This window comes from Bombina bombina, chromosome 2 (genome assembly GCF_027579735.1).
Source record: "Bombina bombina isolate aBomBom1 chromosome 2, aBomBom1.pri, whole genome shotgun sequence".
Lineage (NCBI taxonomy): Eukaryota > Metazoa > Chordata > Amphibia > Anura > Bombinatoridae > Bombina > Bombina bombina.
The window spans coordinates 29871833-29889561 of NC_069500.1; the positions used below are offsets into that span (position 1 = coordinate 29871833).

Below are 17729 nucleotides of genomic sequence, written 5' to 3' on the forward strand. Positions count from 1 at the left end.
CAAATAGAGACAGTCTACTAAAAAGATAATCCCTTTTATTACCCATTACCCAGTTTTGCATAACCAACACGGTTATATTAATAACAGCATCTAGCAAATATAAGAGAGGCGCCTCATGTGTGTATCAGTCACCAAATAGACAAATCAGATAGAAAATGTCACATTTCCATAGAGCACCCTTATGTGCTAGTAGACGCAGGCTGGCAGTATAAAGGTGTGAGCTCACCTCCTCCTGACAACTGCACATAGTCCAGAGACAGCTCAAGCACACTCACAGTGATGAACCAAACAGTAGGCCTAACACATATGTGCACCTGGCAATTAGGGCTTGTGAACACTGTTGTAGTTTAACAACTGATTTATTAAAACCATATCAAACACAAACAATACAGTGTTAAAAGCTGGTGGGTATACAAAGTCTGTACGCCCAGATATGCAACGCGTTTCTCAGCAGTTACGCTGTTTCCTCAGGTATCAGGAATTTGATATGGTTTTAATAAATCAGTTTTTAAACTACAACAGTGTTCACAAGCCCTAATTGCCAGGTGCACATATGTGTTGGGCCTACTGTTTGGTTCGTCACTGTGAGTGTGCTTGAGCTGTCCCTGGACTACGTACAGCTGTCAGGAGGAGGTGAGCTGACACCTTTATACTGCCAGCCTGCGTCTACTAGCACATAAGGGTGCTCTATGGAAATGTGACATTTTCTATCTGATTTGTCTATTTGGTGACTGATACACACGAGGCGCCTCTCTTATATTTGCTAGATGCTGTTAATAATATAACCGTGTTGGTTATGCAAAACTGGGGAATGGGTGATAAAAGGGATTATCTTTTTAGTAGACTGTCTCTACTTGAATCATTTACACTGTATTTTATAAGTAAAGGGCTTACTCCTTTAAAAAAACCTCTTATGTGTTATTGTATCTCTTAGGATATGGTCAGTTAGGCACAAACATTAATGACCCTCTGCTTTGATCAAGCAAATACTATGTAGCATGTTGCAGGATCATGTTTCTCGAACCTACAGCCTACACTCCAGTCTCACTAGGGTCAGGGGAACAAGACACAATTTTTATTTTAAAAGCACAATAAATAATTATTTTATTATGCAGAACTGTCCCATTAGCAGTTCATACATTTTAGTTATGATATAATATGTGTTAGAAACTGTACCAACCTCTTAGCTTACGTTTGCCTTTTGTCTTCCAGTTAAGCCGGATCCTCCAGAGAAGCTACTGGTAGAACCCATTCCATTTGCCCCCAGGCGACTCCAGGTTAGCTGGGTTTATCCGTCTACATGGCCCCCAGAGCCGCACTTCCAACTGAAGTTCCGGGTACAGTACAGACCTGCACAGTTTTCATCTTGGTCGGTGGTGAGTTACTTTTGTTTGGTTTATTTTATTATTTAATATAACGAATACCTATGAGACCTGCAGTTTATACCCTTGTCCTGTGCCAGTCTTGGTCCCTAGGCAGCTGCTTATTGGTGCTTAAACACCACACACTCACTAAAATGTCAACATATTTTAAAGGTTATTACCATTTCTCCTTAATAAAGGAATACTTAAGTAACCCGTTTATTGTTTTGTTAACACAAACAGTTTGGGGCAAAATTACATATGCGGCGTTGCCCGCAAAAGCCGGCAATGATTTTTTTTGCGTTTTTGGTATTGCATATACAGCACCGCATATAAATGTGGCGCATATATTTCATCCGTCCCCGCAATTTTACTAGCATAAGCTAACATAGAACCGCGTTGCAAATTGGAATCACATACTTATCGCAAGGTCTTACGTGGAGAAAATGGAGAAATTTTACTCCATTTTCACCTCGCCACACATAGGCAGGCGCAGGAAGAATAATAAATGTATTAACCCCTAATCCGCATTTAATCCACATTGCAATAAAACTATTAACCCCTAATCCGCCATTTAGCCACAACGCAATAAACCTAATAAAACTATTAACCCTTAATCCGCCAAACCCTCACAATGCAAATAACTAATTAAATTACTAAGCCCCCTAACCTAACACCCCCTAAATTAAACACACTTATCTACATTAAAAAATACTAAATTACAATTAAAATAAAAAAGCTAACATTACTTAAAAATAAAAAAATAAAAAAAATGTAATTACATAAAATAATAAACCAAATTATCAAAAATATTAAAAATTAAACCTAATCCCTATGAAAATAAAAAAGACCTGCAAAATAAAAAGACCCCCTAATCTAATGCTAAACTACCAATAGCCCTAAAAAGGGCCTTTTGTAGGGCATTGCCCTAAGTTAAACAGATATTTTCCCTTAAAAGATACTAATTCCCCCCTCTAAAATTAAAACCCACCACCCACCAAACCACCTAAAATAAATAAACCTAACACTAAAAAAAAACCTAAACTACCCATTGCCCCTTAAGGGGCATTTGTATGGGCATTACCCTTAAAAGGGCATTCATCTCTATTATTGCCCATAAAAGGGCATTCAGCTCTTTTAAGAGTGCCCATTAAAACCCTAATCTAACCCCCCCAAAAAAAAATATTTAAAAAATCCTAACTCTAACCCCCCCAAATAGGTACTCACCATTCATGAAGTCCGGCGGAGAAGGTCCTGTTCCAGGCATTGAAGTCTTCTTCCAAGCGGCCGACATCTTCTTCCAAGCTGGGACCACTTCCTTCTTCATCTAGGACCAAGCCGGCATGGAGTAGAGATGAGCACGGAGCAGGATCGACGACCGCGGAGCCATGGAGCATGGAGGATCCTCTTCGTACAATCGCCGCCGTACACTGAATAGTGAATTCAAGGTACGTGTTTAAATATGGCGTCCCTTGCTGATTTGAATTTGAAGAATCAAATCAGCCAATAGGAATGCAAGGGACGCCATATTTAAACATGTACCTTGAATTCACTATTCAGTGTACAACCGTGTTCAAATGAAGAGGATCTCCACGTTCTATGGCTCCACGGTCGCCGGTCCTGCTCCACGCTCATCTCTGCTCCACGCCAGCTTGGTCCTGGATGAAGAAGGAAGTTGTTCCCGCTTGGAAGAAGATATTGGACGCTTGGAAGAAGACTTCACCTCCTGGAACAGGACCTTCTCCACCAGACTTCAGGAATGGTGAGTACCTATATGGGGGTTAGAGTTAGGATTTTTTTTTTTCTTTTAGGGTTTTAATGGGCACTCTTAAAAGAGCTGAATGCCCCTTTAAGGACAATAAAAGAGCTTAATGTCCTTTCAAGGGCAATGCCCATACAAATGCCCCTTTGGGGGCAATGGGTAGTTTAGTTTTTTTAGTGATCTCAACTGTTGATAACAAAAATAAATGTTACAACTCTAGGGGGCGCTATTTACTAATCACCTGGTTTGATTATGATACTCAATTGTCTCCTACACAAAGTGAAGTGATAAAGATAATATAGTAAAAATCAACAATCTATAAAAAATAATAATAAACAAAAATACTATAAGTAATGAAACTGAAAAAAAAAAACATTAATAAACACCTGTGTGCATAAAACCCCCCACAGAATAAGATACACTCTTGAAAATAAAAAAGATGTAAATATTAACACCTTTGAACATAAACCCAAATAGGTTTAAGTAATGTCTTATTTGATAAAAAAAAAGTCCAATGGTATTCTGTGTCTTTCCAAGGACTCCGTATGGATCCCTTCCCTGAATCAGGAAATGATAATTGATGGCTGCTCCTTGTGTAAAAACACTGAATCACAAACAAGGGCGCCTCCTAGTGTAAAAGGAAACACAAACAAGGGCGCCTCCTAGTGTAAAAGGAAACACAAACAAGGGCGCCTCCTAGTGTAAAAGGAATCACAAACAAGGGCGCCTCCTAGTGTAAAAGGAATCACAAACAAGGGCGCCTCCTAGTGTAAAAGGAATCACAAACAAGGGCGCCTCCTAGTGTAAAAGGAAACACAAACAAGGGCGCCTCCTAGTGTAAAAGGAAACACAAACAAGGGCGCCTCCTAGTGTAAAAGGAAACACAAACAAGGGCGCCTCCTAGTGTAAAAGGAAACACAAACAAGGGCGCCTCCTAGTGTAACAGGAAACATAAACAAGGGCGCCTCCTAGTGTAAAAGGAAACACAAACAAGGGCGCCTCCTAGTGTAAAAGGAAACACAAACAAGGGCGCCTCCTAGTGTAAAAGGAAACACAAACAAGGGCGCCTCCTAGTGTAAAAGGAAACACAAACAAGGGCGCCTCCTAGTGTAAAAGGAAACACAAAGAAGGGCGCCTCCTAGTGTAAAAGGAAACACAAACAAGGGCGCCTCCTAGTGTAAAAGGAAACACAAACAAGGGCGCCTCCTAGTGCAAAAGGAAACACAAACAAGGGCACCTCCTAGTGTAAAAGGAAACACAAACAAGGGCGCCTCCTAGTGTAAAAGGAAACACAAACAAGGGCGCCTCCTAGTGTAAAAGGAAACACAAACAAGGGCGCCTCCTAGTGTAAAAGGAAACACAAACAAGGGCGCCTCCTAGTGTAACAGGAAACATAAACAAGGGGCGCCTCCTAGTGTAAAAGGAAACACAAACAAGGGCGCCTCCTAGTGTAAAAGGAAACACAAACAAGTGCGCCTCCTAGTGTAAAAGGAAACACAAACAAGGGCGCCTCCTAGTGTAAACGAAACACAAACAAGGGCGCCTCCTAGTGTAAAAGGAAACACAAACAAGGGCGCCTCCTAGTGTAAAAGGAAACACAAACAAGGGCGCCTCCTAGTGTAAAAGGAAACACAAACAAGGGCGCCTCCTAGTGTAAAAGGAAACACAAACAAGGGCACCTCCTAGTGTAAAAGGAAACACAAACAAGGGCGCCTCCTAGTGTAAAAGGAAACACAAACAAGGGCGCCTCCTAGTGTAAAAGGAAACACAAACAAGGGCGCCTCCTAGTGTAAAAGGAAACACAAACAAGGGCGCCTCCTAGTGTAACAGGAAACACAAACAAGGGCGCCTCCTAGTGTAAAAGGAAACACAAACAAGGGCACCTCCTAGTGTAAAAGGAAACACAAACAAGGGCGCCTCCTAGTGTAACAGGAAACATAAACAAGGGCGCCTCCTAGTGTAACAAAGATAATATGTGAGATTGGTATAAACTTATCAAAACATACTCACAAGTGTGGCAGCACCCAATTGTGCTTAGTGGGGCGTTCTGGGAACTCTGTGTCCCAGCTCACTGATCCAAAGAGCAGGCAAATCCTCGTGACTGCTTCTATTGCTGTGAGCTGGATAATTAATGCTCAGACTTCCAAAAATCTAAAAAAATAAGATTTTATTTTACAAATTCGTTTTTTAAATTTGGAAAATAAAATTTTTGAGATTTTTGGAAGTCTGAGCTTTAATTATCCAGCTCACAGCAATAGGAGCAGTCACGAGGATTTCCTCTGCTCTTTGGATCAGTGAGCTAGGTCACTGAGATTTCCCAGTACGCCCCACTAAGCACAATTGGGTGCTGCCACACTTGTATGTTTTTAATGGTCACTCTTAAAAGAGCTGAATGCCCATACAACTGCCCCTTTAGGGGCAATGGGTAGTTTAGTTTTTTTTAGTGTTAGGTTTATTTATTTTGGTGGGTAGTGGGTTTTACTGTTAGAGGGGGGACTTAGTATTTTTTAAGGTAAAAAAGCTGTTTAATTTAGGGCAATGCCCTACAAAAGGCCCTTTTAACGGCTATTGGTAGTTTAGCATTAGATTAGGGGGTGTTTTTATTTTTTGGGGGGCTTTTTTATTTTCATAGAGATTTGGTAAAAAAATTTTTTGGATAATTTGGTTTATTATTTTATGTAATGTTAGACTTTTATTTTTTTGTAATCTTAGATTCATTTAATTTATTTTTTATTTTTAAGTAATGTTATTTTTTTTTATTATTGTAACAGTATCTTTTAATTTAGGTAATTGAGGTTCATTTAGGGGGTGTTAGGTTTGGGGGCTTAGTAATTTAATTAGTTATTTGAATTGTGGGGGGTTGGTGGATTAGGGGTTAATAGTTTTATTATGTTTATTGCAGTGTGGGTTAATTGCGGATTAGGGGTTAATAGTTTTATTAGGTTTATTGCGGTGTGCGTTAATTGCGGATTAGGGGGTAATAGTTTTATTAGGTTTATTGCGTTGTGGGTTAATTGCGGATTAGGGGGTAATAGTTTTATTAGGTTTATTGCGGTGTGCGTTAATTGCGGATTAGGGGGTAATAGTTTTATTAGGTTTATTGCGTTGTGGGTTAATGGCGGATTAGGGGGTAATAGTTTTATTAGGTTTATTGCAATGTGGGGTAATAGCGTATTAGGGGTTAATACATTTATTAGGTTTATTGCAATGTGGGGTAATAGCGTATTAGGGGTTAATACATTTATTAGGTTTATTGCAATGTGGGTTAATGGCGGATTAGGGGTTAATACATTTATTAGGTTTATTGCGATGTGGGTTAATGGCAGATTAATGGTTAATACATTTATTAGGTTTATTGCAATGTGGGTTAATGGCGGATTAGGGGTTAATAAATTTATTAGGTTTATTGCGATGTGGGTTAATGGCAGATTAATGGTTAATACATTTATTAGGTTTATTGCGATGGGGGGGTAATAGCGTATTAGGGGTTAATACATTTATTAGGTTTATTGCAATGTGGGTTAATGGCGGATTAGGGGTTAATAAATTTATTAGGTTTATTGCGATGTGGGTTAATGGCAGATTAATGGTTAATACATTTATTAGGTTTATTGCGATGTGGGTTAATGGCGGATTAGGGGTTAATACATTTATTAGGTTTATTGCGATGTGGGTTGGTTAATGGTGTATTATAGTTTAATATACTTTATTAGTTATTGCGGTGGGGGATTGCGGTTGACAGGTGCGTTAGGTGTTAGTTAATATTTTCAGGGAGTTACGGGAGTTACAGTGCTCACATAGCGCAAGTCTTGATGCACCTGCCTATGTGTGGCAAGGTAAAAATGGAGTAAAATGTCTCAATTTTCGCTGCTTAAGTCCTTGCGCTGAATATGTGATACCGATTTGCGACACTGTTCTGTGTTAGCTTATGGGAGTAAACATTGTGGGCGACGGGTGAAATATACACGCCGTATTTATATGCGGCACCGTATATTTGATACAAAAAACGCGTAAAAAACGGCGTCGCCCGCAAAAGCATATGTAATTTTGCCCCAGGTGTCCACTAGAAGAAAACTCACTACTAACGTGCAGTATGCTTAAAGGGACAGTAACGTTTTTTTTTTTCCGTTTGGGTGTTTTTCTTTGTTACACGAAATGAGCGCATTTTAAAATATTTGACATCTTTGTTATCTTACAAGTGGTGGTGTGTCCGTGCCTAATTATATAGCAGTGAAAGGTGCCTTTTTCTGCCAGTGAGCAGTTAAGCTCATGTTATCAACTGCACACAAATAAACACTTCCTGATAGTTTCAAAATACATTTCAACAGCTTTAACTTAACTATTATTTTGCAAAATATATCAATTTTGCATGTTCATTAATGGAATAGTTTGACGTTCATATTCCCTTAACATATTATACAATAATGATCTTTATTCACTACATAAGTATTTTTACAGTTTATTTTTCTGCCTTAGGATGTCTGTGACCTGTTTTATGAATGGCTCAGCAGTGAAACAGTCAATAAAGATCTTTACCTTGCAGTCTGCGTTTGTGTAATGTTTGCTAATTGCTTTAAATAACTGTTTCACTGCTGGACTGCTCACAAAACTGGCCTTAGAGGGAACACTGTCTGTGACGTGTGTACTAGTTAATGTGTCAGTTCAGCTTTTTATTAGCTGCTGCTAGATCCTTCACTGAGGTTTCTGTTTTTGATGTGCAGGTGGAAACCGTCAACCTATCGGATGTTATCACCGATGCCTTTGCTGGGATGGAACACATCGTGCAGGTCAGCGCCAAGGATTTCTTAGACGCTGGTAACTGGAGTGATTGGAGTGAAGAAGTACGAGCTGTGCCGTGGACAAGTAAGGACTAAGCGCTGTACAAACAGGGGTCGCCTGCATTTCTGCTGCATTTAGCAGTTCCATTTTTATGCATATTATATGTCATACATGAATCACTGCACTGCAAAATATCTACATGCAAAATGAATGTTTTAAAGGCATTTAAACTGTCATTTTGTTAGTAAAATGTTGTTTCAGAGTTCAGCAATGCACAACTTGAAGAGCCTCTTTAATGTATTTATCTTATCTCCTTTGCTTTGACAAATTAGGGTGAAATAAATGAGCTTCTACACTCAGTTACTGGGTTGTTGTTGTCAGGACTCTCTTGGGCAGTGAAAAAACTACAGTCAGCGTTAGGGGACAAAATAAATAATGCTATTACATTACAGAAGTTTTTTTTTACTAATAAGTTTGAGAATAAGATTTTCATGTTGATGTCGCTTTAAGCAATAAGGTACCAGTAATTGATCAAGGGACAATAGCCCCAATTATACATAAATAACAACAGGCACCACAGTGTGAGCCGGCAAACAAAATCACAGCACATAAAGGATGTCTGTACTACAAGGTAATCAATCTCCCACCCTATTGGGAAGAAGAATCTGCCCAGGAATAGCCCCTCCCCCCTCACGGCACAGTTTAGTTTCTGATATTATATTATTATTTTGTGACTATTCAGGGATATTAAACACGGAGAGATTGTAATATAAAATCCTATATTCCACACAACTTTGTTTGCACACTCTCTTTTATTGCCTGTTTTATATTTGTCTCTAATTGTCCTCAGCAGAAGAGAAACCTAGGTTATAACTAATAACGTGGCAGTGGCACCCATTACTTATAAGCTTTACACTTATATCTTCAAAATGTAACCAACTAACATCATTTTATAAAATACATCTACTTAGTATTCTCAGGCTATTGCTTTGAATACATCATTAAATCTCACATTTATTTACTGCAAAGACCGCCGGACCAATATCCTTTAGTTTATCCATTAGAATGTATAGAAAATGGTTCTTTCTTTGAAGCTTTACCACATAATTTATCTGTATCTGAAAACAACAAGCTTTCAGGTAAATTGTGTTACTAACGTGTCTTGTGTCTGCTAAATCGTAGGCACAACAACAAAAGCCAGTGAGGACACGACAACCACGGAAACTGTAGTGCCAGAACCAGTTGGTGAGTTAGTCTTATAGTTAATAGGGACAATTATTAGCAGGATAAAAGGGACGTGTACTGTAAATTTGTCTCCCTTTAATGTGTTCCCAATAATCCATTTTACCTGCTGGAGTGTATTAGATAGTTTACAAAAGTAATTTTATTTTTATTTTGTTATTTGAAATAGGTGGTTTTGCCTGTTAAAGGGACATTTAACTGCTGTGCACAACTACAAAAGAATAGTAACTACTAACTATGTTTCAGCATTTAATCATCTTCATGCAGCTCTTTTTAGATCCGCTCTCCTGTTAAAATAGCTTAAAGGTGCCAGATACTGAAGCCCCGCCTCTTTGTACTGTGGCGGCCATCTTGGAGCTAAGGATCGCCTTACAGTGACAGCTGTAAGATACACTCAAAGATAAGTGATATTGCCCACTCTTTATATGCTGTATCATTTGCCTGGAGTTAGTGAGCATGATACACTCATGTGAGCTTCACATTGCTGTATTTTTTTACTCAGATTTACATTTACACAAAATATATTTAGAAAAGCACTCTCTGCACCCTAACCTGAAGTACGTTATACAATTGTCACAAAGATGACAACCTGATTGATATGGAAATGCAGACCGCTTGTGTCACACGCTGGGAGAATACCTGAACGTCAAGATGGCGGTTCCCAGTACAAGGAGGCGGAGCTTCAGTAACTGGCACCTTTAAACTGATTTGTAAATAGCTGCAGGAACAGGGTGTAATGCAATGACATAGTGAGTAGTTGCTATTCTTTTGTAGCTGTGCACAGCAGTTTTTACGTCCCTTTAAAACTGCCATCTGTACTGAAAAAGCCATTATAGTCTAAAAATGACATGTTCTAATTTTTATAATTTTAAGACTGGCAACCCTTTAACACTATATATTTGTTTAACCCCCACAAAGAGGTTAAACACATATTAGAAGTACCATTCGGACCAGAAGTACTCTGAGACGTAAACTAGCACTGCTGATTGGATAAGTGACCAGCAGTGCTTTGCAGGTCCCAAGCAGTACTTCTACCATGTGTTTAATTATTTTGTGGGGTTAAAGACATAACATTAAAGGGGCACTGCTCTTAAAATGACATGCTCTAACAAATTAGAGGATGTCATTTTTCAACTATGTTGTTCATTGAAATGCTTAGTACTGCAGTACTGGGTACAGAAAAGCTTTGTAAACAAGAGGCCTTAGTTACAATCGTCCTCCCATGGGGGGGTGGGAAAGAGAAGTATTAAAATGTTAATTTTAATTAGTGTGAAGAGAAATCATGCAAAAGCTTTGTGGGGGTTTAACTGATTAACACCGTTAGGACATTCCATGCCGTCATAAAGACACTGGGCTTTAACGTCATTAGCACTGCATGGAACGCCTTACCTCTTTGGTGTCCGGCACCCTCCTGCTTCAATGAAGTTCAAGAACATTCTGAGGGATGTGCCTAAGATTGTACGCAGTCCCTCATGATACGATACCAGCATTGGCTTGCCGATGCGATCACATGACTTTCCTTGTAATGTCTATGTCGGAACTTCATTCTGATCGTTTACATTTGCCCCCATCATGAAGGGGTTAAACATTATTTTGTAATGTAACATAGAAACATAGATGTTAATGGCAGATAAGAACCATAGGCCCCACAAGTCTGCCCAATATTTCCTAAAAGTATAAACTAATCTACTTTGTAGGATAGCCTTATGCTCATCCCAGGCATTAGTTAGTACGTAGGATAGCCTTATGTTTATATCAGGCATTAGTTAATATGTAGGATAGCCTTATGCTTATCTCAGGCATTAGTTAATATGTAGGATAGCCTTATGCTTATCCCAGGCATTAGTTAGTATGTAGGATAACCTTATGCTTATCTCAGGCATTAATTAGTATGTAGTATAGCCTTATGTTTATCACAGGCATTAGTTAGTACGTAGGATAGCCTTATGCTTATCTCAGGCATTAATTAGTACGTAGTATAGCCTTATGCTTATCTCAGGCATTAGTTAGTACGTAGGATAGCCTTATGTTTATCACAGGCATTAGTTAGTACGTAGGATAGCCTTATGCTTATCTCAGGCATTAGTTAGTACGTAGGATAGCCTTATGCTTATCTCAGGCATTAATTAGTACGTAGTATAGCCTTATGTTTATCTCAGGCATTAGTTAGTACGTAGGATAGCCTTATGTTTATCACAGGCATTAGTTAGTACGTAGTATAGCCTTATGTTTATATCAGGCATTAGTTAATATGTAGGATAGCCTTATGCTTATCTCAGGCATTAGTTAATATGTAGGATAGCCTTATGCTTATCTCAGGCATTAATTAGTACGTAGTATAGCCTTATGCTTATCTCAGGCATTAGTTAGTACGTAGGATAGCCTTATGTTTATCACAGGCATTAGTTAGTACGTAGGATAGCCTTATGTTTATATCAGGCATTAGTTAATATGTAGGATAGCCTTATGCTTATCTCAGGCATTAGTTAATATGTAGGATAGCCTTATGCTTATCCCAGGCATTAGTTAGTACGTAGGATAGCCTTATGCTTATCTCAGGCATTAATTAGTACGTAGGATAGCCTTATGTTTATCACAGGCATTAGTTAGTACTTAAGATAGCCTTATGCTTGTCCCAGGCATTAATTAGTATGTAGGATAGCCTTATGCTTATCCCAGGCATTAATTAGTACGTAGGATAGCCTTATGTCTATCACAGGCATTAGTTAGTACGTAGGATAGCCTTATGCCCACCCCAGGCATTAATTAGTACATAGGATAGCCTTATGCTTATCTAAGGTATTAATTAGTACGTAGGATATTCTTATGCTTACCCCAGGCATTAATTAGTACATAGGATAGCCTTATGCTTATCTAAGGCATTAGTTAGTACGTAGGATAGCCTTATGCTTACCCCAGGCATTAATTAGTACATAGGGTAGTCTTATGCTTATCTCAGGTATTAATTAGTATGTAGGATATTCTTATGCTTATCTCAGGTATTAATTAGTATGTAGGATATTCTTATGCTTATCTCAGGTATTAATTAGTATGTAGGATATTCTTATGCTTATCTCAGGTATTAATTAGTATGTAGGATAGCCGCTTATCTCAGGCATTAATTAGTACGTAGGACAGTCTTATGCTTATCCCAGGCATTAATTAGTACGTAGGATAGCCTTATGCATATCCCAAGCAGTAATTAGTATGTAGGATAGCCTTATACTTATCCCAGGCATTAATTAGTATGTAGGATAGCCTTATCCTTATTCTAGATAGATATAGATAACAGATATATAGATAAATAGATAGATAGATAGCAGATGATAGATAGATAGATAACAGATATATAGATAAATAGATAGATAGATAACAGATGATAGATAGATAACAGATGGATAGATAGATGATAGATAGATAGAGATAGATAGAGATAGATATATAGGTATAGCTAGATAACAGATAGATAGATAAAGAATTGACAGACAGAGATAGAGGTGCACATTGTTGATAAATATGTAGCAAAACTGCTTTGTACTAAACATTATTAATGAGACGGATGTGAGGAACTAAATGTCCCTCTGTTCTTTCCTTCACCTTCTGCATCTCCCTAAACCTAAGTCACAGCTGACCGCCCCTGAGTGATCTGTTTTCTCTGTTTCCCAGCAGATCCCAGTGATCCTGTAGAGAAGGTGGCAATGCTCATTTCTCTGGGGATCTTTGCTTTTGTGGTCCTGACCCTGTTTCTAGCTGTTGGTGTCCTTGTCTGGTAAGAATTGTTATTCAGATATTAGTCATTTGAGTATTAAAGGGATATTAAAGGTATTGTTTTGTATACAGAGTACATCTGAGCATTAGAATATTACATTGTAGAATTTATGCACACTGCTTTTCATTTTATTTACAAGTTTTGCAAATCTAGAGCAGTACAGGATATAACCCTTTGATGTGGATAATAAAAATCAGATGTAAATGCTCATGCATTGCTCTAACCAATCACTGCTCAGCATGGCCCTCTATGCAGAAAATCACACACTTTACCATACTCCAACGATTTTTAAACAACCGCTGTTGTTCATGTGATTTTCCAGTGATCACAATCAGAAAATGCTTCTGCTGTTAATATTCCCAAAAAGCTTGAAATAGTTACTAAAAACAACACAAAATCATTGGGTTTTAAAGGGACAGTCAAGTCAAAATTAACCTTTCATGATTCAGATAGGGCATGTCATTTTAAACAACTTTCCAATCTACTTGTATCATCACATTTGCTTTTTTCTCTTGGTATTCTTTGTTGAAAGCTAAACCTAGGTAGGCTCATATGCTAATTTCTAAGCCCTTGAACGCCTCATCTTATCTCAGTGCATTTTTACAGTTTTTCACAGCTAGTCAACGCTAGTTCATGTGTGATAGATTACATTGTACTTACTCCTGTGGAGTTATTTATGAGTGAGCACTGATTGGCTAAAATGCAAGTCTGTCAAAAGAACTGAAATAAGGGGGCTGTCAGCAGAAGCTTAGATACAAGGTAATCACAGAGGTAAAAAGTGTATTCACATAACTGTGTTGGTTGTGGGGAATCAGCAATAAAGGGATTATCTTTCTTTTTAAACAATAACAATTTTCAAGTAGACTGTCCCTGTAATCTACCAGTTTTGTAAACTAAAACGGCATTTGGGGAATTTCTGGGGTTTAGCGATTAGATCATCGGTCTGTATGTTGATTCCTATTAATAGTATGTAGCTATGCTAATAGGTGACATGTGCAGTTAAAGGGACAGTATACACTCATTTTCATATAACTGCATGTAATAGACACTATTATAAAGAATAAGATGCACAGATACTGATATAAAAATTCAGTATAAAATGGTTTAAAAACTTACTTAGAAGCTGTCAGTTTAGCTCTGTTGAAAAGGCAGTTGGAAAGCCCACTGCAAGTGGCAAATAAGACACTCCCCCCTCCCCCTCCTTTTGCATATAAAAAGACCCTTTACACAAACAGGAGCAAGCTGGAGAAGGTAGCTGACGGTATTCACATAAAACTTTAGGGCTTGGTTAGGAGTCTGAAAATCAGAGCAATGTTATGTAAAAATAAGCAAAATTATACATTTTTTAAAAAACAAACTTTATGGGCTTTATAAATAGATCATCTACAAAACATTTATGCAAAAAAAAAATTAGTGTATAATGTCCCTTTAACCTGTCGTGTTCCAAACCATAATGATATGTGTGTATGTCTCTTTAAGGGCTTTGAACTGGGGCAGTATCTGTATAGTGGGCATTTGTGCTTATTGGGTTATTGATTTGACCATTTTTTTCTAGTTTAAAACTGCTTATTATTAATGTTATGATTTTTTTGGATTGAGCAGGTAGCTTTTGTATTTGTTTAATGTTGTTGCTCCCTCTGGTTATCCAATACGGGGGGATTTCAGTTTGCTTTGCCCATGCACAAAAACAATGTTACATTCAAAAATGTTATGTTACTCACTAATAATTTGAAAGCGTTGTCTGCAGTTTATCAAGTCCTTTTAGCTGTGGAATTCAATAAGTGAAAAATGGCCTCATAAAGAATTTGGATTATGGTCAGTAAAACAGGACTGGCACATGATAAGAATATTATAAATCACTGAAACAATAATGTGCAAAAGAGAATGTCTGATTGTGATTGCGGAGATGCTGATATTATATCATACACACAATGAAAAACAATAGCAGAGCCATTAAATGCAGTGCATGATAAAATGACAATGCAAGAGCACTTACACTGAATTTTAAATGAGCAGTAGATTGTTTTCTGACAAATTTACTTTACAGTTTGCTGGCTCCCTTTGTCATGTGACAGCCATCAGCCAATCACAGTCATATAATATAACATATACAGTGTGAATTCTTGCACATGCTCAGTAGAAGCTGGTGTGCATATAAAAACTCTCCACAATTTGATCATTTTAAGTGAATTCAAAACTGCTGCTCTATTTGAATAATTTGAAATGAAAGTTTTTTTTATTTTGGTTTTCAAGCCAACAGGAAGTGCACGTTTGTGGGTTTTAAGAACTGACTGCTCATTGGCTGATAAGCAGAACTCTCATGTCTTTATTGGTGTACTGTAACAAGCCTCTCGAACATACAACAGTTTTTTCCCCAATTCATGAACACGTGAAAATAAAAAAAAACTTTTGTTTCACTTTAAAGGGATATGAACCCCATTTTTTTTCTTTCATGATTCAGCTAGAGCAGCAGTTTTAACCAATGTTCTGAATTACTCCTATTATCGATTTTTCTTCGTTCTCTTGGTATCTTTATTTAAAATTGCCTGTTCTATCTGAATCATGAAAGAAAAAAATGTGGGTCTAATATCCCTTTTATGCTGATATCTTCACATTGCAATAACTGTGTAATGAACGCCATCTTTTTGTTTTCCAGGGTAAGAGTGGGCAGAAAAACTAAGGACGGCACAATAAAACCAGACTTCCTGTCGGCCATTCATATGAAGGCTCTGCCCAGTAAGTAGAATGGGGACAGTTAGTGTGTAGGTCGGAATAGGAGATGTATCTGTATCCATAGCAGTATGAAAGCTTTACTGATTGGTGGAAAATAGAACTTAGATACTTCTAACATAAAGTAAAATACTGCAGTATTAGAATCAAACAGACCAATCCCTAACCACATTGTGTTATGTTAAACTCATTGGAAATCCAGATTATAGATCAGACCAATGTTGTCCCTAAGAGGCCGAATTATCAAGCGTCTGTCGGACCTGATCCGACACTGCGGATCAGGTCCGACAGACCTCGCTGAATGCGGAGAGCAATACGCTCTCCGTATTCAGCATTGCACCAGCAGCTCACAAGTGATTCAGCTAGATTCTTATATAAGAGGCGCTGGACCCAGGGGTATACCAAATGTACCGAATCTCCTTCAGGTACTATCCAATCCCACCTCAAGGGGTATTTGTCTCAATGGTACTAAAGGAAAACCCACAATATTGTAGTATGCCAATAAAAGAATAGTCCAAAAAAGGAACGTTCTCATAGGATATGTAGATAATATATGGTTAGTTTATTGCAGACGAAATAAACAGCTCCTCCGTATAAAATATTTGCATTTATTTTTTCCCAACGCATTTCAGCAGTCTTTCACCGTCTTTCTTGAGAGCTTGAAAAGTTCACAAAAGAGCTATAATATATTAAATAGCACCCCCAGCTTGTTTTTACTATTTCAGAAGCTAATCTTATTCTCATTTCATGTTTACCCACCCTACTGATATGAGGTGTAGTGTCCTCCTGTCAGTCTGGAGTATTAAATGTATATAAATATATATAAATACAATTACTTTACGGTGTGGTGCTGCACTCAGGCAGCCAAAGAGTTAACACAAATTGTTAATATTTATTTATTTATTTTATTTATAAAATATTTTACCAGGAAGGATACATTATAGGACAATATAGTCACACAAGCGCAATTCCTTATATCTGTTTAACTATTATTATTCTTTTTTTATTGTAGAGGCCCAGATTTTGTAGCACGTTGGACAGTAAAGAGTAAACACAAAAAAGGAACATAAAATGGAGCGCAGGAACGGAGCTCTGTAGAACAAGGTCTGGGTACAGTCACAGAGGCCTCAGATCCATGAGAACCTGACAGAGTGTGTAATATTGCAGCGTGTCTGCTAAATGACTCCATTCCAGGATAGATGAACACAAGAGCCTCTGTTTGCAGGGTGGGCCCGGATGTCACACATGTTCAGTGTTGTCTACTCACACAGTGAATGGGTCACTTGAGTGGTCACTTCATATGTATGTATATATTGTATATGTATATACAGGTTTCGTTATTACCTTCGTCCAGTGAAGAAGTCATTGCTGCTATAGGACATAGACTCTTTCTACAGTAGAGACAAAGAACACTGCCCACGGCGCCACAGTGGGAGGTGTCTGTTTGACAATACGACTTCTCTGTTAGTAAACAGGAATTTCCCTACAGCACTAGACTTACGTAAAGCAGCAATTAAAGCTAAGCTTGGTTTAAAGAAGCACAACCAGCATCTCACAGGAGCAGTTATAAACACTTCAAACCTCATGCCAGTCCTGTTCCTTGATATCACCAGCAATAAAGACAAAATAGGGGGCAAGTCCCTACTGCACAGCTTGTATGTCCATTGGGACTGGATTTGCTGTCTGTTTTAGTGCACTAGGGGGTCACCCTAACTAGTACTGTGTACTATGCACAGCGTTATACTGCCACCTGCTGTAGTAATCTTGTAATTACACATAAGCTTCCAACTGCCAGATATTAACTTGTCTGAAGTTATTCATTAATAAAATAGAGAACTCTTTAGGATTTGTCTACAACAAACCACAGATATCGTCCTCTGTCACACAGCACAGTGTTTAAATTGATCTAAAACCTGACTAAAATGTATATTCTATGGGTTATCACTTGTATCAAAATGCTGTTGCAAGTTATTCTTGTGTAGAATGAGGTCCTTAATCTTTTTAGGATAATGCACCAGTATGAGAATTATTTTTCCCACTAGATTTCGTTAAAGGATAAAAATAAAAAAACATCTCACATTGACGT

The 17729-nt window shown here is 38.0% G+C and overlaps 1 protein-coding gene across 1 annotated transcript in view; it reads left to right on the forward strand.

Annotated features, from left to right (window-relative positions):
- IL11RA (interleukin 11 receptor subunit alpha) overlaps window positions 1-17729 on the forward strand; it is a 218634-nt gene that overhangs the window by 200744 nt on the left and 161 nt on the right. Inside the window, 6 exon segments of the mRNA XM_053700985.1 lie at window positions 1213-1376; window positions 7845-7986; window positions 9085-9147; window positions 12811-12913; window positions 15570-15649; window positions 16656-17729. The exon segment at window positions 16656-17729 is cut by the window's right edge and continues 161 nt beyond it. Coding sequence (XP_053556960.1) covers window positions 1213-1376; window positions 7845-7986; window positions 9085-9147; window positions 12811-12913; window positions 15570-15649; window positions 16656-16672 — 569 coding nt within the window. The 3' untranslated portion in view covers window positions 16673-17729.